The following is a 23328-nucleotide window of genomic DNA, read 5'->3' on the forward strand; positions in this document are numbered from 1 at the left end:
CCTAGATGGTATTATTAACATTTTGATTCCAGTAACAGAGACTTCATGAAAAACATTAAATTTCAGACTTAAATTGTGGCCAGTAAATTTTGAAGAAGTGCTACAGAAAATTTGTCAAGGGTTTCATGCTTTTGTTGGAAATTGACTGTTAGAATCAACATCTAGCAATGAAAAGAGTGTTTTCAACCTCTCTTCCACTTCTCCCCCTGTTCTTCAGGGTGCATATCACTGTCCCACTCCTCCAAGGCCATAATACTGCTTCTGCGAGAAAAAAGAAAAGGAAAGTGGAGCTGAGTTATTATTACCAACACTAATAATAGATCAAATGGGGAGGGAAAAGTAGCACTTTGTATCCAAGACTCTGAAGAATGGAAAATACTGATAATGACCAAAAATTGTAAGAGGTGGCAGAAAGAGACAGCTGTCTTTTTAATGTATCTATTTTAAACCGGAGTCATATTTAAGTTAGATTTTGGGTTGTTTGTTTTTTTTCTTTAACATATTGGATGCCAAATACTGATGAGTTACAAAGTATTTTCAGAAAAAAGTCTATAGCTTCTAAACTCTTTGTTTTACTTTTTATTTACCAGTGCAAACTGTTAAACCAAGCCTGAATGCAACACTTTAGTGACATTTATTAAAATTACTTTTAATAGTGCTGTTTGTAAGCTACAGAATTTTGGACAGATAGAGTAGTCTGAATGTGCCCTTAGCAGAGTTGTACTTAATTTGATTCTTCATAAAGAATTTTTTTAATGATATTTGCATTGAAAATACAAAGATTCACATTGCAGAATGATTTGCTGGTATTTTTACTGCTCTGCAATATTTGTAAGCTGTGACTATAAATGTTGAGTAGAAGTTTTAATAATAATATGAATTGTTTTTAAATCTTACTGTTCTGCAGCATGCGTTCCATTTTAAGAAACCATAGATACAGAAGGGATGCAAGAACCCTGGAGGATGAGGAGGAAATGTGGTTTAATACTGATGAAGATGATATGGAAGATGGAGAGGCAGTGGTGCCCCCTTCTGACAAAACTAAAAATGATGAAGATATTATGGACCCTATCAGTAAATTCATGGAAAGGAAAAAATGTAAGTGGTGAGAAGAATGCCATATAGCTTATGCAGAAGCTGTAACTTGTATTCTTTAGTCCTACTGCAATGAAGGATTTGCATGTATTTATTCTGAGGTTCTTAGATTTTGGAATTGTGACACCAAGTTGGTGGACTACCCCTTCAGAACAAGTTTTGTTTTCTTTGAAAGCAGAATGATACAAAATATTGGTGTTGATTTCTTAAAGCATTTGAATTACAATCTTAGCTGATAGTCAAGTTGTCCTGTGTTTTATTCAGGTTTATAATTCAAAATTTTCGATGTAAATGTTGGGTGACATCATTGGTAGAATAGAAGTGTTCATTCCTCGCCCATGACAATAGCTGGTAGGTGGTATAGTAGTATGAAAAAAAAAAAAAAGTCTATGATTACTCACTTTACCAAGTTGTACATAAAGTATTAAGCCTTTTCCCACATGGTAAAGTGCTTTGTAATTAAATGTTTCGCTCAATAATAGTGGTTTACTTTTGCCTTTTTTTAATGTGTGTTTATTTCTCTTCTCTCCAGTAAAAGAGAGTGAAGAAAAGGAAGTTCTTCTGAAAACTAACCTTTCAGGTCGTCAGAGCCCAAGTTTCAAGCTTTCCTTTTCCAGCGGTACAAAGTCTAACCTTACCAGCCAGTCATCTGCAAGTAATCTGCCTGGATCCCCAGGGTCTCCTGGATCCCCAGGGTCCCCTGGGTCTCCAGGATCAGTTTCTAAAAGCACATCTCAGATGGCAGCTATTACAACTAAGGTAATTTTGAATGGAGATAGGTTGACTTCATTGTTACAGACTAGGAATTTGCTTTAGCATCTCTCTCAAGTTTGTGTTAATTCTGACATGTTAAGCAGTAGTGGACTGTCTGGTTTGTCTGTATTTTTTCTCTGGCCTTTAGTATTTCTAAGGAGATGTGACATGTATATAAAAAGAAATAAAACTCTTTCAATGCCCAAACACTTAAAGTATGAAGTATACAAATAGCTGCTCTTTGCAGGAGTCTTTACTGTGAAATACAGACAACGCTTTTGTTAAATTGCACAGGGATGTTTGGAAGGTAGAAATACTTAGGAAACACTGCCAAATTTTGCCAGACTCCACAATGTCCCACCACCCCCATTGAGCATTTCTACTGTTACCATTTTTAATATTGTTCAGAATGATACAACTGGCACGTGTGAAAGAAATAAATTGTATTGTGGAGGGGTGGTTGCTGTAAGCCAAAACACAAACAGTTTTTAATATCTTAGCATGACTTTTTACCTTTTGAAATAACTTACAGTTTTGGGTTGGAACATATTGAAGTAGAAGAAAGCCCATTTAAAAGAGTCAGTATAACTTGCAGTGAATATCCAAAATCAGCATTTTAAAATACGTTTTAGGATACTGTTGGATTTTATCAGATTTTTGGCTAAAAGTATTTAAGTGAGTGGTGTTTTCTCAGCACTGGGCGATAGATAAGGTAGTGTTGGTACCACGTAGTTCAGATAATAAGAATTTACTTTCATAACATGGGTTTCCATTTCTGAAAGGTCAGGTATGTTTCTCAGGTAGCCTTTGGAATAACTGAATCATCCTTATTTTTTAATGCCACCATACTGCTTGTTCACCTAACTTCTAGTAAAGGCAAATGGGGTTTTAGGTTTTTTATTTCTTTTAGTTGAACATGTCTTAAGAGTTTGTGTTTAGATTACCTTCTGCTGAAAACAGCTGAATGAGAAGAGTTCGGCTGATGGAAGAACTAAGGGACGTGTCCTCTGAATCCTTCTGTGGAGGAAGGGGGACCTATTTAATTTATGAAAAAAAATACAATAGGTAGTCAAGCACTTTTTAAAAGGGATAGAATTGGCTTGGAATTCAGTTCAGTCTATTCTGTATTTGTGCTGGAGTCTTGTTCTCTCCCAGGCAGTATAATTCCTTGAATCTGAAATGGAGTCTTTGCATATGGAGCATATTGCATACAGTATTGGCTCCAAAGTGTCAAGTCGTGGTGGCAAAAGAAGAATGTGCGTGTTAAAGTGAATATGCAGTGCGCTGAAAAACCATTCATGGATTTGGGCATAAACCAGCTTCTTTCAGTAAAATGGACACTGTTTATAAATGTGCCACAGTCGCAAACTAGAAACAGTGTTGAAATTGGATTTTTCATTAATTATCTGATCCTGTTACTTTATGTGTATTATACTCAGTGTTATGTTGTATGTGACTGTACAGGATACATGTAATTGTTTATTGAGTTGTATTTTGGTATACAGTTGGCTGAAATTTTCTGGTTTGGATGTCTATCATTACGCACCTGAATAAGTAATATGATCCTTGAGTACAGTACCAGTAACTGCCATTGTAGTCAAATGCTGGTTAAGCTTCAGAAATTGCAACGTACTGTAGTTAGAGGAAGTTTTAGAAGTTCATGCTGCTTCTTCATGGGTCCAGAGTTGCCTAATCTTAAAATCTGTGGTTATTTGCAATACAAGGGATGTTTTAATATTACTAGATAAGCTTTCATTTCCAGCTGCCAAGTTGTTCAAATTTTGTAACATGTACACCTCATTCAATTATACAAAAAATTCTTTAAGTTACTACACATTTAAACTAGCTTTTGTGAAGACAGACTGTCTTCTAAAAGTATTGTGATTCAAAAATTCAAATTGAAGGATATTCTGTATTTGTTTCTGAAGTGCTTCCAGATTGCTCATTCCTGCAGTCAGCTATGCTCAGTAAAAAAAAAAAAAAACAAAACAAACAAAAAAAAAAAAAAAAACAAAAAAAAAACCAAAAAACAAACAAACAAACAAAAAAAACCAAAACAAAAACCACATCTTTACAGATAGAGCTGCAGTGACACTTTGCAAAACTAAGTAGATTTTTGGATTTTCTTAAATTTCAACTGGAAATATTTCTATCCAGTTGGATAGGTAAAACCCCATTTTGGATTTATTAATTTAAACATTTTTCAGACAATATAATTTTCATTCATACTGAAGGATTTATTTTTGTTCTGCTTTGTTTTATTAAAAACTTAATGAATCAGTATGCTTATGGCAATTGTGTGTCCTTGTAGGGAGGCCTCGTCGGGCTTGTAGATTATCCTGATGATGATGAAGAGGATGATGAAGATGAAGATAAAGAGGAAACTTTACCTTTGTCAAAGAAAGCAAAGCTTGAGTCATCATAATGGCAACTGCTGAAGAACATTACCAGTTGGGGGAAGGATTTTTTTTCCAAAAACAAAACAAACCCACAGCAAAGCAGCAATCTTTTGTGAATTACTGTGTGACACAGATCAACCTATACAAATGGATTTCTGCCAATCAAGTGCCAATTCAAAGCAGAAGAAGGGGAAATATTTCGTTTAGGGGAAAGACTTACGCCTTTGAGCTCTCCAGCTTGGACCACATATTGCCCTTTTCTCAGGGAAGGAAATGGAAAACAAACAAACAAAAAAAAAGCCAACAGGGCAGGAGTTTTGTTAGTGGAACTCTGGATTGGCTGGTCAGTTGCTACAATCGGAATATGCTTTCTTGGACCATGTATGAGACTTCTGAAGAAAAGGCGGTTTTTGCCATAATTCTTCACTAGTTAAGAATGCCAGCAGTTTCTTTGTATAGAAGAGACCTGCCTTTGAAATCGTACATTCTGAACATTTTAGTCAAGCTACAACAGGTTTTAAAAACCTCTACGGGGGAGGGCTGAATATAAAGTTTCCTCTTTTTTTTTAAATCTTTTCCCTTTGCCCTTTAAACTGCAGATTTTTTTTTTTGGAGGTGGGGGATTTGTTTGTCCCTTATTGATTAAAGATTGAGTGGAATTCTAGATGTGGTCACTTTTGTGTCATAATTTTTTTTTTGCCCCCCTGAGTGTATGCTTAGTTGTTGAGTATATATTTGGGACCATTAAAATTTTTTGATGTAATATAATCTCACTGTTGTGCTGGTACCTGTTTCATCCTGTGTAATTTTGTTCTGCATCACAGTTCTTAATATGTTTAGGATTTTATGGAAGATGGTATAGTTTTTATTGGAAAAAATAATAATCTTACCACAATGTGCATAGAAGCAATACTATTTTGTGACTAAATATTTTATATTAAATTTTACATCAGCAACTGTCGAGAAAAAATTCAGGGAAATAGGATGGAATAAAAAAATTTAAACCTATAAATAAGAAATTAGTATTCCAAAGAGACTTTGAAATTTCGTAACTCAGAACAATGATGGTAGACTAACTCATCAAAATGCAAGATGGATGATTTAGGAATACCAATATATTGACTCATTTGACTTAAAAAATAAAGAAGAAATAATTAAAGCTGAAGGAAAATGGCATTAGTGGTATTTTTTTAAAACCTCTGATTCCCTTTGGAATACCAGTTTTAGTGAATCAAAGATGGTTGTAGAATAAACTCTTTACAAGGATACCATCTTTTGAAATTTATTCTAATACTTAATTGAAAAACAGCAATTAAACTTTGGGTCTAACTCAGTGACTATATTCTTTCCACTTTTTCCAAAAATCTAAATAATATTAATTATTAATTTGAAACTAAATGTTATATCCTGCTTCTTACTGCTTTTACAGAAGATGGCTTTGATTGCACAGCAGTGCTTCCTGTGAAGGGGAGTTTACTCAGTTCCTTTGCAAACAAAGGACCCTTTCTTATGTACATTTTCAGGAGTTGATTTCCTTTTGGACGTTCAAAGCACCAATGTTGAAACAATCGTGATGTTACACATTGAGGTATCACATACAAATAGAAATAAGAAATGAAAATCTGGGGCTGGATCATATGTGATCACACCCAACTGTAGATTAGCACTTTGTTTCTGAAAATGGTGCATTGCATGGCAGACTCTATGCTAACTACAAAAGTCAAAGCTTTTGCACTTCGACTGTATTAATACATGTTAGTAATTTCAGATTTAAATAAGAGTGTGCATTAGGGAAAAATAATTAGCCGTCTTTTCCTCAAAAAGTTAATTTGAAATCACTTTCCAAGGTTGAGTTTTTACAACATGTTTGAAATGTCTGTAACAGGGCACTTCTCAGCAATAAATTTTACAGAGAGGGTAAGAGTTGAGCACTTGGATCACTACAAGATTAGATAACAACCTTCTGCTGCAGTATGAGAGTCCCCATGCCATCTCAACGACCTGTCTGAAACCTGATTTTTGCAACTTTGGTGTCAGAGCAGACATCATGACAAGGAAATCTGTAATTTTGCAGGTTTTCTTAATTAGCCTGAATTTAAATCTTTCCCAATCTGTCAAACTTCCCTTGAGCATAAAGCTCTCAAAATTTATCCATATAGTCATCTTCATGTTCTCCAGGCTATATCTCAGGAAGTCATCTGAGTTGGTCAAAGGAACATTTTTTGTTAATTTTTTTTGTTCCTCCAGCTATTGAGTGCTTGGTCTCGTGATGTTTGATGCTGCAGTCTTCTAAACTTTCAGATACTTTCATAATACTTGTAGGAATCTTGGATTTTGTACTTTCAGTACTTGAAGCATTACATTTAACAGAATACTATCCTTAAGTTACTGGTTTCAATCAAAATAATAACTGAAGTAGGAATATTTTTGAACTTTCTGTATTTTTATGAAGCTCTAAAGGACTGGTAAAATACTAGCTGTACATCTTTTAATGCTGTCTAACTTGTAGTTAGATGGTTAGTTGTCTTCCCAATTATCTAATGCTTGTGGCCTGACAGTACATGTCTACGCTTAGATGATATATTCATGGAAGTTGGAAGTAATCAGGAAGTTGGTGAGTTGGGGACAGCGGTAGGTATGCTCTTGCCCAATGAGTTTCACTTTTGTATTCGTGGAAATCTTGACATACATTTCAGGGAAAAAAGGAAATAGTAGGATTTTGAGAAGTGATGGATATAAAAAAAAGTGGGTATGAGTTAAGAGATGGAAAAAATTATGTTATGAAACAGCGTTCCTTTCTAGATCTTTCTCTGGGCTGATGGTTTTTTTCTTTTTCTTAGTTTTAATACCATTTGCATCGCAAGAGAGCTGCGTGTATACTGTATTAAACATGGCTTGGTCATCTTAATTGCATTTTAACTGTACCCTTAAGTATGGTTTACAGGGTAAACCCTTAAGTATCGTACAGGCAAGATAACAATGTGCTTGAATCATCAGTACAGGCCCCTACATTCCTTCAGCGGTTGCCAGACTTGATGCTGGTTACTCTGATTTACTCTTCCCAGCTTTGAGCCTAGGTTCACTGGGGATACCTGTTGGAAGTATATAGGGTACCTGGTCTGCCAAGGAAGCACATCCTTACACTAATGAAAGTAATTCCAGGTGATCTGGAATATTTCCGGATTTTCTTCCACTGTACGCAGAGGGCAGCCTGCATTCAGGTAACAGTGCACGTCACTGAAAAACATCTCCTATGTCATGAGGGCAGAAGGATCTGAATATTGGTGTATCTAGCTAGCAATAAGTTGCCTCTAAAATGTACCTGTCTGTAATATACCTACTGGGTAAACAAGATCAGACTATTCATCCATCTCTCATAGCCCACCCAGGGTAGATGTCACGTTCTTATGGAATTAAGTGTCAGGTAGGCCAAATCCTTTTAATATACCAAGGATGAAACTGTTCAGAGCAGTTTTGGCTGTGTTTTTCCATCTCTGCAAATTTCAGAAACTGTTTAATTAGATAACCGGTAAGAGTGTTCTCATGTTGCTGCTGTGGCTCCATATAGGGAATTGGCTACCTTTCAACAAGGCAACAAGTTAGGCTAGCTGCCTTGCTAAATTATGTTTCCTAGCATCTGTGGAGTGGCTACAGAAGTTCAGCCTTACCTTTATCAACCGTTTTACAGCTGCAGAGGCATCCTGGAGCAACACTCTCTATACTAGAGTAGTGCTGCAGTTCCCTTGCCTTGATGATACCAAGACCCATTCCACATGAGCTGTGGAAGTAGGAGACCAGATGGGTTACTGCTTGGGCTCACCCGCAGCATACGTGTAAAACCAGGCAAGCATTCAAAGAAGAGAAGTTACCAACAGCTGAAATTTTTCAAGATCAGTTGCCCATGTGCGTGTTCTCTACCTGCTCCTACTGCTGTCTATTTTTGGAGTCCAGAAGAAATGAAGGTATATACAACTTACAGTTCAGTCCAGAAAGGAGGCAGGGTATGTGGGTGTGCTGCAGATACAGCAAAACCTTCTGTGGAAGGATTTGTAATGCCTGCCGTCAACAATAGCCACAACTTAGTCTGTTACTCATGCAAGGGAGCATAACTTACTATGTTTTTGTCGGTGGCTGGCTATCTGGTGAGCTTGCATCTCGATTTAATATTGCTGTAGTTGCAGTCACATTCGTTGGACTATGTAAATCTTGTGGGTTTTTTATATAAATTGAAATTAATAAAACTATTTAAAGCTGAAATGAAACCCTGTGGACTGCTGGAAAAAAGGCAATCTAAAAAAGGAAGGGGGAGATGCAGTCTTCCATATGCCGATTGTATTTATGAACAATGTAAAAATAATATATAAGCTAGTGGATAATATTAAAAAAAAAGCAGGTAGAATGCTACTGGCAAATGATTGACATCGCTACTGATTTACAGTGATTTAAGGCCTATGCCAGTTGCCTCACTGTACAGTGTTGCATCTCCCAGAGATGTAAGGTACCTGTCTCAGAACTTCTCTAAAATGGCTCCACGTGAACAACTGTTTGTGGTTTCGGTTGAGACCTGGAAATTATTTGGTATAGGGTGGAATTGTGCTCACAAAACGTGCATCTGCAATATAGACTGGCGATGATTTGGGCTGAATAATGATTTTGATACTCCACTTGTAAGCAACTTAAAATTACATGCATAAAGACACTGTATGTGCACTGCCCACCTAAAAGGGTTCAGAAGTATTCAGTAGTCACGTGTATCACTGTTCGTTGGCATTGCTTCTGGAAGTACGTACGTACCGGAGCTCTTAGGTTATGCTCGTGAGTTTTCAGATGAGGCTAGTCTGACAGCTGTGGTGGTGTTCAGATGTGAGGTTGATGCTGTTAGCTTGGAGAGTTCAGTACAGTCTTCCATCCTCCTGGTGAGGCCAGAGACAGCACCCCTGTACCTTCACTCTGTCACTGAATTTGTGTTGGATGGTCAGGGATCCCCAAAGGAAGCTATGATTGGGGATGTGCAATTTGTTCATCTCACCACTCAGCAGGATTTGATCGATGTTGGTGACTAAGGATGTGGAGGTAACTGGAAGCAGCTCCTGATGAACTGATTCACAGGAGTCTATGCTAACAAAAGTCTGTGCTAACAACAACGAACATTTGGGAGAAACTTTAAAAAGCCTACATTTCCAATCTGATGCTACTTTTACACGTCTGAAAATGGTGTTAAGTTAGATCGTCTTATCCTGAAAAAAAGGCTTGTTTCCTCCCCATGGCTCCCCCCGCCTCCACAATTCGTCTGAAACAGAAGTGACTTCCTCTGCTGCCAGGATTTTGTAGACTAGCCAGAAGAGCTGGAAGCCGCAATTCTTATTGAAGAAATAACTGCTGATGAAAACCAACAACAAACCACAGCTTTCAGCATGTTTGAGTTTAGCCTCAAAATGGAAACCTCTTCAAGGCCTAGATTACCTGCAGTAAGAAACAAGGAAGATGTAAACATTTGTTTTTCATGGGCAGGAGAACTAAGTACCAGAGCTCGTAATAGAGTAATACAAGTGTTTGTCTTCAGAAGTTTTTATATGTGTGCACTCTTTATAAAGCACCTTTCAAATTTTCCTAGTATTTATACAGCTAGCCGTATCTTTATCTGAATATATAGGCACTATTTCATCTTTAGAGCATGTGTTCCTTTGAAACCAAGTATGGAGATGCATGTTATTCTGTTAGACCAGTTGTGTTGTGGGACTTATTATTTTTTTTTATACACTTGTCTATCGGGGCCATACAGATGTTCTGCACAGCAGAATGAGAATAACCATAGTCCTCACTGTTCACTGTTACGAAGAGGACAACAGGTGGAACCCCTCGAGTACCCAACCAGCTGACCTTTGGACTTTCTTCTTGTTCAGTTTGGTGAATAAGATGAGCTTTCTACATTTGGACATTCAAAAGACGACTTCCCCGTAGAGTGAGGTGCCTGACACAGGTGAGCTAAGCCAGACTCAAGCCTCTAGGATCTGAACTCCACACATTTAGTATGTTTAATTTTCCTGATTGAATGGTATCAAATTCATGTTAATTTTGTAGTAAGGAAGAGCTACATTTGCATGACATGTTTGCATGCAAGTCTGTCTTGACAACTCTTTAGCTGAGAGAGAACATGACTGTGGCTACATCATATGTGGTATGATACCTGAAGGAAATGGCTGTGGTAATTGTGTAGTTTGTTTGGAACTATGAGCCGTCTTTTGCAGCCTATTGCTAATGTAAGGGTGTTTGATTGTAACCCCAGGGAAAAACACATTCCTACCTCATAACCTAGTGGCACTAGGTGCTGTATGAAGTGCCTGATGGCTTTACAGAGAACACACTTCAGCCCCTTGTCCCTGAGCGCAATTTGGGTCAAGTTCTACCCAAGTCACTGCCAAAGTATGCTTATTTTTGACACCTAATAACTGTATTACTCTTCTACCTTTTGAGACAGACTCAAAGAGGTCAGGATGGGAGGGAGACCACTGGCATGGCAGTAGCGTAAGGGAGAAGCAAGGTGTCAGTCTTTGGCTGTCCAACTGCAAGGGGTGAGTCATTTTCATACCTGCAGCCATATCTTCTTTTGATATCCAAGAACAGGACAGACCTTTTCCCGATGTCTCTGCCAAAGTTAGGAATAACCAGAGCATCAAGTTTGCACGCTAGACCTGAGAACAGCAGGCTGGCTACAGCATCTCCATCAAAAGACTGATCACCTTTGTCTCATCGGGCAGTTATGCTAGCCCCTATGCCATGTGCTGACAATTTTGTAATAGGCTGCAAGATCTCTTGGTTCTTATCATAGACATCAGAACAACAGCAGAAATTCTACAGAGATTTTTGTGTGTGTTTGATTATATCCTCCCTAATGAGAATTACTCCCATCTTCAGTGTGCCACAAGCCTCAATGCATTCTTACAAATCTCATTCATCTTGCAACTTACCTTCACAGTGAAGCAATATTACTTAAACTCAGAATTGCTGTTAATAACATCATTTTAAGGAAAAATAAATTAAATACATGCCTAAAATGTATGGATCCTCTTAAGGATCAATTATTTCAGGAATGAAGGCTATCTACTTAGAGTACTGCAAATGTAGTGACAGTGGAAAATGAACACTTTTTTCTGGATGGAAAGGATCAGGAGGTTACTGGTGATGAATAAAAACTAGCCAAAGAAAGCCAGGTGGTTGCCAGAGTGCCCTTGGGAAGCCTCTCATAGACCTCTGAAAACAGCCAGCTACAGACGGCTGTAATGACTATTAAAATCCAGAATCCCAAAAGACACCCAAGATAGGAGATGCCACATTCAGCATATTTATAACTGAAGGCATAAAACTGCTCACCAGAGCAGCAAAGCATCTCACTCCACAAGACCGGAATCCGTAGTTCACTGACATCTTTGGGGAGTCCTTACAGTTACCTGCTTCAAATTTAAAAGCAAGCTTCAGCTTGCCTGTCCTTCTCCAGAGCTGTACCTGGCAATTAAAGAAACTTTGCAAGCTGGATGTGTGATGTTGATAGCTAAACCATTCACATTACCACCTCATCTATTTCTAGCCATTGTCCAGACATTGGAAAGGTAGTCTAACATATCACAAAATAGCCCACCTCTTAATAACTATTTCGTTGACAGACCTGTCCCACTGAGCATGAAGGCTTCCTCTACTGCAGTAACAATACGCTATGGCTGGTTTAGGTTGCTGCTAATATCAAAATGTGTCTGGCAGCTTGCTGTATCTTACCAGCCTTTGTAAAATATTAGCAAAGTATGGCTAGACGGCTGATGTAGATCAGACACAACAGCGTGTACAGTGTAGTGAATACAATCACTACAACATGTGTCTGATCTCTCCGTGCTTTTTGGACACCCCAGTGACTACTACATCAAATAGTGAGAGAACTGAGTTATGTTGATTGCTAATCTGCCCACAGGTCTTGCATCAGAGTATGAGGACAGGCAAGAGGCACGTACAGCCAAGGAAGAGAACGGCTTTTGAACAGTAGCCTCACCAAAGGAGAGTCCTTGTATACTCTACTACAGTGAGTTTACAGTCACTACAGCATCTATGAAACACCAGTGTTATAATGCAAACAACAATTCTCTCAACCATCTGTAATTGAAAAATTAATCTCACTTCTAAGAGTCTGAGCCAAGCCCATGTGATTTAAAGTCAGTTTCTGTTCACATTGACCTTCTCTAAATAAGATTAAACTTTTACATAATTCAATAGAATCCAAGCTACCTTCTCTGTTTCACCACATTAAGTCAGCGCACATGATACATAAACCACTGATCACCAATTTTTACCATATTGTTGTAAAACAGCTATCTCTAACCCCTTCTTTGGGGTTATCACTGGACAACCTTAGGTTTGTGCCTTCTGTCACAACCCCTCAAAACTGGAGTCTTTAACTTCATTGGTTCCTCAAATTCTTAAAATTCTTCCCACGTCTGACTCTTGCACCCAGAAGTGAATTCAGGGTGCTATCTGAGCAGGTAGCACAAATTTCCCCATTCCCCACATTGTTCACTGTTCCAAGAAATGGCTCTCCTCTTGGTAGATATCCGAATTGGTGGTGGTCCCAGGCCTACTGTCATCTACCTCCCTGCCGAGGCTTTGTTAACCTCTCCTTGGACTGTTTTCCTTGCACATGAATTTACACTTTTCTTCAACTCTAGCCAGCCTAAGTACTTTCCAAAGCCGCTTATGGTTGTGCTTGCCTGTTATTTTTACCTAGCCCCCAATGTCATCAATATAGGTATTGATACACTCTTGTATAACTAAAACACCAAACCAGCAGTCTGAAGAACGAACGATTCCCTAAAGCGTTGGATCTTCAAAATCATGTTCTGTTTTTATAAGGACATTTGCTAGTGATGATTGATAGGAATCGATACTGATGATTTGAAAACATTTTCAAATCATCAGTATTAAATCTTTAACATAATCAAAAGATGTTCCATCTGATACAGTTTTGTTCTTTCTATGCTTCCCTTTTTCCCTGTAGAGTGGCCAGTGACAGTCCCTAGCGTGGTCCTATTGGTTCTTCTACTCGTCTCGTGATTCCCGGTTAACACTGCTGGTGTAGTTCTTCTTTTACCTCCATCCAAAGAGAGAGAAACTGAGGAACATAGCAATCATCTGCCTCGGTTATGTTCTGTGCCTGGATGAGAACCCAAGCTTTTGGGTAACATCCCTAAGCCTTTCCTCAATTATTCTGGTCCTTGCCTCTTCAGCAGTCACCTTCTCAATAGACCAGGCCTTATTGTGCCTTTAAAACCTACAAGACGCCTCCCCCCCTCTGGTGCTGCTGCTTCACATGACATCTTTCCCAATTTGCTGGACACACAGTTCCCACGCTCCTGTACCTGAGCTCACCACTTCAGGTCACCACGACCAGCCTTTGTTTCTAGAACCTCTTTAGCTTACAAATCTAACTTAAATGAACTTGTCCTCTTTTCTTTCAGGCTCATCAGCATTCCTCCACTGCTGTGGCATTTGTTGCTTCTCCGAAGGGTTCAAGTCAAGGAGGTTATGCTGTCCTTCCTGTGTTTGCCTGGGATGCGAGTACTCCTCCCTTGCTTTCAAGTTCATGCAAAGAGCCATAAACCCCTGCTGCCCCTTCGTCTTCTCCCCGTACCTTTTGCTCAGTATTAACTTTATTGTTTACCTCGTGTATTTGACTCTCTATTTGTTTTCTATGGACTCAGAAGTTTATGAGATATTCTGCCCGAACTCTCTCTCCTTTGTATTTTAGATTCTGTATTACGTTAATCTTGTCAGGAGCCTATGCAGCTGGCTTAAATTTCAGCACTGAATGAACATCCCGCCCTGTATCAAAGGTTAATGCCAGGTTTTCTGGGAGTTTCTCTCTGAATGTTTTCTTTCAGATACCAGCCACAGAGACTCTGTAAATCACAGCACCCACTGCCCCACATTCAGATTGATCTAAGGCACATAAGCAAATATTTCTGGGTTTTTGTTTGTGCTTTGGTAGCACATATAGTTTTGTTTCTTTTTATTTTCATTCAAATTTCTCTAACACAGTTTCTTTACCACCTCTGTCCAAACCAAATGGACAATACTGAAAACAGCATTTCAGAATCTGAAACTGCGAGGAGCAAAGCTATCTTCTGGCCACCTCCTTTTTTTCCTGGCACCCATTGTTTACAGCTCCGGAGTCTATTTAAAGTAAACTTGCTTCATAGCTGAGAAGTTGGTTGATGAACAGTAGAGTCATATTTACAAGAAAGCTGCTTAATGACAGTCCCAAGCAAAGGAGGAGAAAAAGCCCTTTCCTGATTACCATGAGTTTAACTCTTGCATTGTAACCTCGTGAATTCTGTTATTCCCATCCCTCAGCAACTTACACTTCAGACAGCAGATGAATGGTGGAGCTTTGTTGATGGTTGTAATCGTTGCTAGGGGACAGTCTGAGGGAGGTGAATCATGCCATTTACAGTCAGCCTAAAGGAACATTTGGAAATGCTTGAGCTTAGAAATTTCCTTCTGAGGTCTGTGTTGCTGAGAGTCGAGTGCTATGTGGTTGTGAAAAGAGCTTTGGAAATACACATGATGATAACGGAGGCATTAAACATCCTGGTGCCTTTAGTTGCTTGTACCTTTGCATGTGTTTTAAATTGTCGTTCTGGTGCTTCTTACTTTGATAACTATGTTTTTAGTTAAAAGCTGACCATATGCAAGTGGTATGAAAAGAAAGCTGGTGCAAATCACATTAAAATTAAATACAACATTTTTTCATCATTTCTTTACTGTAAGAAGCATGATTTCCATATGCAATTTCATGTACGTGTCTGAACCTGAACTTTCTTGGATATATTCACAGGCATTTATTTTATTTTGTCTGCTGCAGAAAGGCAGCAGCTTCAGGCACCACCAGAAGTGAGAACTTGACCTGTAGTAGGTAGGTGAGGTTTTTACAAGCTACGTCTTTGGTGAGACACAAGGTGGCTAAATAAAAGCGCTCACACTATAAATGCTAAGTAACGGTTTGGAGAGACCATAGAGGAAGCAGTACACACCTAGCTGGGGCTGACCGGTATGTCATAGAATTACTGAGGTGAAAAAAACCCAACGTACATGGTTTGGGGGTCTAACAGCCAGGGTGTGTTTTTTGCCCAAGGCAGGCGGCCTGACCTCCCTGGGTCCTGCGCTGCGTACCCGGCCCGAACTTTGCGGGGCTCCAGGGCAAGGCGACCCTGGTCTCGTTCCTCCTCAGCGCAGCAGGGTTTTACCGAGGCGCAGCGGCGTGGCCAGCTTCGAGTCTGCGGCTCAGGAGAGGAGAGCAGATAGACTGGGGGCCTTTAGAAGGCTCTCGGTGCGGCATTTCTCAGCCTGCCTCCCACAGTCCTTCAGCTCTCCCCGCTCCACCTGAGGGCTGCAGACCCCCGCGGCGCTTCGGTCTCCCCTTGCCACGCGTGTTCAAGGAGTTTCACAGTGTCTTACGTCCCACATCAGCGGTACCGCTTTTCAAAACAGGAAAAATGTTACTTCCTGCTGTTGCTTTGCTCTCAGCACCAGAGGTGAGAGCGCAGCCGCCCCCCCGGCGCCGCAGCACCCCGCTCCCGCCCTCGCCCCCCGCTCCGGCGCCCCGGCCCGGGCGGGAACGCGCCGCCTGCGCCGCCGGCCGCCACCGGCAGAGGGCGCCCGGCCCCCGCCCGACGAGGCCGAGGCGGCCCCGGCCCCGGCCCCGGCCCCGGCCCCGGCCCCGGCCCCGGCCCCGGCCCCGTCCTGCCACTGCGGCTGCATCTGCAGCACCCCCTATGCTGCTGCTAGAGGCCAAACGTTTGCTGTAACGCACGCCGTACCCTTGGACAACGTGCGAGCACGTGGCTCCTAACAGCATCCCCAGGAAGATTTCCTGGGCAAGAAGTTTGGGTTTTGTAATTGCGCTCCATGATGCATTTCAATTATCTCACCCCTTCTCTGAAGGGGACTGTATATTTTTCAAATATTAAAATTTTATTTAATGAAATCTGTTCACAAAACAGGAGATCATAAGGCTTCAAGAAGTTAAAGTATAGCAGTCCATCTCTCTGAAGTGCTGAGAAATTATTAACCACTCTTCTTTTCCTCTCCACACCAGAGCAGGAGCTGTTACACCCAAAAGCATGCCTATTTCTCCTTCCAACTACAACAGATGGTTTCCTTGCAAACCTTCCTTCTTTCCAGGTTCAGAAGCGCTTGGACTACGTGACTCGCACAACAAAGGGTTAATTTAACTATTTGTACCCTCCTGGCACATCCTCTCAAGAAACTTGGAGCAAAACAGCTGTACTGACTTGTAAACAAGTGGCAGTTCACATGGGCCGGGTCCGGCTCGCAACCAGGAGCTACCCCTCCCCGGTCTACAGGTCTGAGGATCAAAAATAAATCACATGCCTTAAATACCAGCTCACCAGCTAGTTTAGGGCCATTCCCATGTAGTAATGGGATCCATCCAAATGCAGACCCAAAGCCTGAGGCTTGGGCTACCCTCACTTTCTCTAATGAGAACTCAGATACCACCCCTGCCAGGATGACCTAAGGAAGGAGCGCACAGTGAGCGCCGGCAGTGCCCGCAGCCCTCCCCGTAGCCGGGTATCCCCCCTGCAGCCGGGTCCGCCCCCCCAATGCAGCCAGGTCCGGCCCAGCCTGTCCGTGGAGGGTGATGGAGCCGGGGTCAGGGCAGCGTTCCCTCGTGTGGTGGCACGTTTCCCCTTCTGCTCCATTCGAGTCCGTCAGAAGCAAACACAGAGTCTGACCTCACTGACGTATCGGTGACTGGTGCTACCAAAGGGTGCAGGGCCCTCGATACGCGCAGGGCTGCCTAAAACAAGGATCCTCATGAAGCATGTAATTAAAACCAATCTTTGGTGGGGCAAACAGGCGACCCCAACGAAGAGCGGTGTCTGTCGTTTAGCAATAGGTCGCTTGCAAACTGCTCAGGTCCCTCGGGGAAAACAACAGATGTCCCTCCCTCAGCCGATACACAAACACACACATCCCCACCTCCCCTTCCAAAAATATGCATGGAAAATTAAGTGTTTAATAGTAAGCAGAATTTCAGATACGGTCTGCCTGACTGTGAACTCGCATTCTGCGAGTTCAGTATGATCAAACAAGAAATAGGCAAAATGCATTAAGAAGTGGCTGGTGCAAAGAATGATCAATACCAGAGACAAAAGATTACATCTGGGAAAAATAGAGCAAACTCTCAAGCAAAACCCAAACCTCACTACGTAACGCCATGCATGTAATGGTTCAACTTTATGACAAAATTATATTTCCTCAAAATCCGGAGACTGGGATAAATAAAGCAGTAATGATCCAGATTACCTGGGATTCTTTCCCCCCACCCCCCCCAACTAAAGACAGGATAAATTCTGCCCCTGCAGGAAAATAATTCACACCCTCAGTGGCAAAGCTGTTCAGCCGTAGCCGGCTCGGGTCGCCCACCGCGCACCCGCCGTCCCTAGAGCCGCACCAGCCCGGACAGACGGCGTCCCTCCGCGAAGAGCTTACGCCGTAAATCTCGGCACCATTAGCCCACGACAAAACCCGTAACGCTGCTGCGCATTTGGAAAGCGGCGCTGAGGAGCGCCCTTGGCACCTCGCCGCCTTTTATTCCAGACGTGCACGCAACAGGCTGTGCCTCTCGTTTTTCTCAAAGTTCTCCTCTCCAGGAGCAAGGGGCTTACGCTGCGCGTTTCGAAGCTTCCCTAAGAAAGCCGCTCTCGCCTGCTGAAGCAGGTTATGGGTAGTTTCACGCTTTTTAGAGCAGAAACTTCAGCGCTGCGCGTCGCCGCCGTGCGCTCGCCTTGCTCCCCAGCAGCGGAGGGCGCAGGCGGGTGCGCGGGCAGGGCCGCCCACGGCGCCGTCCCAAAGCCGCCCGAGCCGCGGGGTAACCAACCCGCATCCCCTCGGTTCAAAGGGGGGAGCGAGGCGCGGCCGCGGGGGGGGGGCGCACCCACCTCCTGCCTCCCGCCGCCGCAGCGCCGCGCCCGGCCGGGCCCGGCCGCAGAGAGGCGGACCAACGCCGCTGACCCCCCCCCCCCCCACCGCAAACTTTCGGCCGCGGGACGGCGGCGGGAGGGGGCGGCCGCTCCCGGGGACGGGGGGGCGCAACGGGCGAGCGAAGCTGGGACCAGCACCGCGCGCCAGGGAAAGGGCCGGCCAGCTCGGCCCGGCTTCGCACCGCGTCCCGCCCCCGCGGCCACCCAGGGGTGCCGCCCATTGGCCTGCGCCGACCGTCTCCGCGCCTCTCATTCGCGGCGGGCCGTGCCCGTCACGGCACTGCCGCGGCCCGGGTCTAATTGCCGGGGCAAGGGCGCGCTGCGCCACAGGTAGGGCGGCAGCGGCGGCGGCCGGAGCGGAGCGGGGCTGGCGGGCTGCGCCGCGCCGCTGCCCGGAGCCGTCCCGCCGGAGCTTCGCGCCTCTGCTCCCGGCCTCGGGGGAGCTCGCCGCGGGCGGCTGTCCCCCTTCGCCCCCCTCTCCCGGCGCGGGTCGCGCCTGCCCGGGCAGCCCCTCCTGCGGCTGCGGGGCGAGCTCGGCGGGGGAAGACCGGCCTGTTGCTGCCGGGAGGAGGGACCGCGGCGGCGGCGGCGGCGAGCGGCCCCGCGTCTCCCCCCGGCGCGGGGGCGGGGGAGCGATGAGCCGCGCATTGTTTCCCCTGTAGGCAGCGCCCGGCGGGCAGCGGGGCGGCCGGCCATGGGCTCCGCGCCTTTGTCTCCCGAGTGAGCCGGCCCCGCTCCCGCAGCCTCCCGCCGCCGCCAGCCGGGCCCCGGCGACATGGACGTGACCGTCTCCGAGCTCCTGGAGCTCTTCCTGCAGAGCCCCTTGGTGACCTGGGTGAGCAGAGCGGGGGGGCAGCGGGGAGGCTGCCGGCGGGGTGGCCCCGGCCCGGTGGGGCGGGAAGGGGGCGGCCGGGCCCTGCCGCCACCCCACCAACCCCGCTGTCCTTCTCCCGGCAGGTGAAAACCTTCGGGGCGCTGGGGAGCGGGGACGGGGACAACCTCGGCGTCTACATGGACCTGGTGGATGGCGTCGTCCTCAACAAAATCATGCTGCAAATGTGAGTGGGCTCCCGAGGGAGGGGGTGGTAGCCCCGCGGCTGCGCGGGGCCGGGCCCGCCCGGGGGGGCGGCAGCGCCCAGCGCCCCTCGGCTCCTCGGCGGCCGGTGGGGTCGGGGCTGCGGCGGGGGGGCCGCCGGTTCCCGTGCGGTGTGGCCGTCTGTGATCGGGAAGCTTTCGCAGCGGACAGGCTGGAAGGACAGGGTATGGGGCGAAAGCACCGGTTTTGCGTTTTTCTCCTTTTGGTTGCTCTTTGAAGTTGGCAAATACAAAGGAGGGGAAGAAGCCAAAACCCCAAACCAATCCGGTTCCATAAAATCTGCTTCAACGCTTTTCTGGGTTTTTTTGGGTGGCACGTGTTTTTTGCTTTTTTTGTTTTGTTCCAAACAGTTACTTTTTCTTAGTTGTTCACATATGCTTTAGGGGAAGGTATGTGGCAGTACAAATAAGGAAATGAAAGTACTTCATCATGTGAAGCTGTACTGGGAGGACTTCATCTGAAGTGTGTCTACTCTTGCGTAAACTTCGATATTAAATACATAGTTTAGAAAAAAAACACAACCCAGCTTCAGTGATATCTCTTTCAGGCAGTACTGTAAGGATATGTCCTGAGGAAACATATAAATGTGTTAAAAGAGCGAGCCCTGAAAATACTGAAGTGAATTGTTGGTAGAACTTGTATATTTTTTTTAACCACATCCTTTCCTGTCGCTGGTCTGCTGCGTGAAGGTCCTGACTGTTTTCTATCATCTCTGTATTTGCTTTTAAATATTCTGAAATGTGTCTGATAAGGAGTTTGTAGGGAGAAGTATTTGACTGTCAGGGGAGGAGACTTTGGAAATCACTCGATTTTGGCGCTGTATTCTTAAGTGAATGAAATCAATTGAAGGTTGACCAGTGATTTGCAATGTTAGGCCAAGTTGAAGAACTTAAATGAAGAATTCATATTAGAATCTTTAATTGAAATTCTTGAAAAGTAACTTAAAAAAAAGAAGTCTGACAACCCATGCCCCACCCACTCAAGTTGGCAAGTTTTGTTATCTTGCGGTACCTGGCTGCTCCATCTGAAAAGGTATCAAATTTTCTTCTGTTTTGGTGTTACTAACTGTGGAAATTGTGAACTGGAACTTAGATAGTGAAGATTCATGATTTAGATCAGAATCCAGATCAATCAGCCCACTTGGGGATAACAAACTAGTGGTGTAAAATGTTAGCTGGGATGGAAACCTGATGTAAAGAGAAGACATAATTTCCAGCATTTCTCAAGGAGTAATTACACTTTAAAAGAGATCTTTCTGCAAATTAGAGCCTTGAGTATGAGCATTCAGATCCAGACTTGTAGTTTTCCAAGATGTGGGAAATTGGATTTTGATTTATGACCATTGTGTTTGGCACGGAGATGACCAACCAAACTATCAAGGAACAGCAGCAGTTGAGTCTGCTGCAGGTTTAACCAACTGAACTATCATTGTTGTCTAATATGTGAAAGAATCTCATTAGTTCAAAACAAGAAAAAGCAATACTTGGTTGCTCTTGAATTTTGTTATTAAATATGCTGAAGTTATGTGGCTTTTGAATGGCTGTGGCATTCTTATGAGTGATGTATTTTAGAAGTGCTTGATCAGGTGGTGTATGTAAGCTTAAGTATTTTGTAGTTGATCTTCGAAGTCTGTCTAGGGAGACATAAAATTGTTGAAGTCTATGGAGCAACTTAACAATGCTCTGGGGACAAGGAGTGAATGATAAGATCTCATTGAAATAACAAAGATAAGGATGTGGACTGACTGAGTGCAATGACACTAGTTGGCATTTCATAGGATGTCATGTGTTTGTGAGAAATGCCCTGGCATGTTTACTTGCCTTAAGCAGTCAGGAAAATAAGTTTGTTTTTTTCCAAAAACCATCTCTGCTAGCAGTGTCGCAGAAGGTGTAAGCGGAGGAAGCACAAGCGGTGTGGAGTAGGAAACTGTCCCATTATATGCCATCAGGGCTTTTTTTACCCTTTTTTAGGCAGCTTTGGCAGTGCTTCCAATGTTGTCTAAGGAGCTTGAAACCAAGGGCCCAAGGCTGTTTAATTTAGGAAGGATTGCGGTTGTATTTATGTATCCCAACCCAGCAAGGCGCTCAGGAGAGGTGCTGACTGTGACCTTCACTTTTTCCTGACTTAACCTTTAGAAATTGCAATGCAATTACTGCTTGCCTGTAAATCAGGAAAGCCTTGCAAGGCGTGTTTCTGCCCCACAAAGCTTTCAGAATAGAAAAATAAATGTCTTTTGAAATGCTTGCTCATCAGTTTTTCAAGTCCTCATCTCTGAAGATGACTTTCAGTGCTTGGCTTGAGACCTTTTTTTTTTCCTGCTCAAATTGTATTAATGAGGGCCATTGATAAATAGGCTAGAATTTGATACACCATGCTGTGATAGTGTTGATTGCCTAAAAGCACAGATGCATGCATGCATGCACGCATATGCAGAGAGCAGGGAATAGAAGGGTGAAAAAACTGGGCTCTTGAAGTGTATGGCTGTCTCCTCACTCGTGTGTTATTTCACTTTTAGTTTTTAGGTTAAATACCCTGCTTGCCTGCTTACTGGAACACAAATAGCACAGGCACATGAGCTTGCATCTAAACACCAGGTGTGATGCAGTACTTTGCTGCAGATCAACAGGTTTCTTTCAGTGAAGATTTCAAAAGCTAATTTCTTGAATTTCATTATTAAAAATAAAACATTTTTGTCCTGCAGCGAAGCAGAATTTAAGTTTAATCCATGGCCAAAAAGACAGGTGGATCTGTGAAGAAATCCAGATATACCTGTTCAGTGGAGATTGCTGAATGAAAGTAAGGCTTTAGCTGTTTGAGGTGTGAGTGGGCTGTATGAGTTCACTCGGCCTCTAGTTTCTGTTGTGATGGGTTGGATTTTGCCCAAATGCTGTCTGGCAGCTTGGAGTGGGTGGAGAATATCCCAACTGCTTGATGTTGTGGTGTTAATGTTTTTTAGGTGGTAGGTTCATATCAGCAAGGCAGCTGTGTCACCAGAGAGGTAGGTGACATCTATCGCTTTGCCTGCCTGCCAGCTCCCTGCTGGCTGTGTGACAGGAGGTGAAAATAGGGCTGTGCCTTCGCTCCATCTTCTTCAGAAATGAACTGCCCCCAGGAATGCTAGTGCTGAATAAATTGTAGTTTGCTCAGGCACACCAAATGTAGCCGTGCAAGGGCTGAGGCAGGGAACCTGACTTGGGCTTAGGCAGATTCTGGCCACAACGTGGTCGGTAGGTGACCAGTCGTTGGGCTTTGCTGGTGATCCCTTTGCTTACTGGTGATCCCTAACAAAGCAAGACCCTTTTTTTAAAAGAGTTGGGGATTGCTTAGTTCTCAGTAGTGATGCCTAGCTGCTTAAGAAGTTAAATCTAATAGGAAGAGACAGACAGCAGCGTTTGGTTTCCCCACTTATATTTTAAACCAAGACAAATGTATTTTCAAGTCATTTTGCTGTAAATGAATGGTTTCCTTTTCCTGTGTTCTGTCCAAGTGTATACCCCAACCTGATCATGCATGAAGGACACGTTGATTTTTGCAGACTTGCAGTACTGGCAGAATAATCTGCGTACAAAAATGTTTGTTAATCTTCAGAGTGGAACTGCCGTGTCCTGAGCTTCTGTGTTTCTGGTGGGTTTATGTGTATCAAGTTAGTGAGCTTGTCTGTGGACAAATTTTAAAGAACTTTTTTCAGATGATTGTGTGTCACTTCCTGGTATGAAACTAGCATATGGTGACACTGCATAGACTGCCTTCAGTGTTACAGTTGCAGCTATGGCATAATACCTACAAGCATAAGCAAATATTTGCCCTGTTTAACTTACACAAAGTTTTATTTGGGAAATGGTGGGGGGTTTTACATAATGCAGGCACATAAGTGTTTTCATGTTGACTTGTTCTAATTCTTCTGATTGATAGTAGGCTCTGCTTTTCTGTTAAAACACTT

At 43.4% G+C, this 23328-nt stretch overlaps 2 protein-coding genes across 10 annotated transcripts in view; both read left to right on the plus strand.

Annotated features, from left to right (window-relative positions):
• Window positions 1–5554, plus strand: part of PPP4R3A (protein phosphatase 4 regulatory subunit 3A) — a 47354-nt gene extending 41800 nt beyond the window's left edge. For 2 of the 4 annotated variants that reach the window (XM_075029959.1, XM_075029960.1), the window contains 3 exons: window positions 908–1098; window positions 1628–1854; window positions 4160–5554. In XM_075029959.1, the coding sequence (XP_074886060.1) occupies window positions 908–1098; window positions 1628–1854; window positions 4160–4273 (532 nt within the window). In that variant the 3' untranslated portion in view covers window positions 4274–5554. Of the gene's footprint in view, window positions 1–907; window positions 1106–1627; window positions 1855–4159 lie in introns of those variants that run through there. The other 2 variants (XM_075029958.1, XM_075029961.1) reach the window with 2 other exon arrangements.
• Window positions 5555–18619: 13065 nt separating this feature from the next.
• Window positions 18620–23328, plus strand: part of CCDC88C (coiled-coil domain containing 88C) — a 100422-nt gene continuing 95713 nt past the window's right edge. For all 6 annotated transcript variants that reach the window (XM_075029962.1, XM_075029963.1, XM_075029964.1 and 3 more), the window contains exons 1-2: window positions 18620–19127; window positions 19250–19350. In XM_075029962.1, the coding sequence (XP_074886063.1) occupies window positions 19068–19127; window positions 19250–19350 (161 nt within the window). In that variant the 5' untranslated portion in view covers window positions 18620–19067. The remainder of the gene's footprint in view (window positions 19128–19249; window positions 19351–23328) is intronic.

The sequence above is a fragment of the Buteo buteo genome, chromosome 6 (assembly GCF_964188355.1).
Source record: "Buteo buteo chromosome 6, bButBut1.hap1.1, whole genome shotgun sequence".
NCBI classification, from domain to species: domain Eukaryota; kingdom Metazoa; phylum Chordata; class Aves; order Accipitriformes; family Accipitridae; genus Buteo; species Buteo buteo.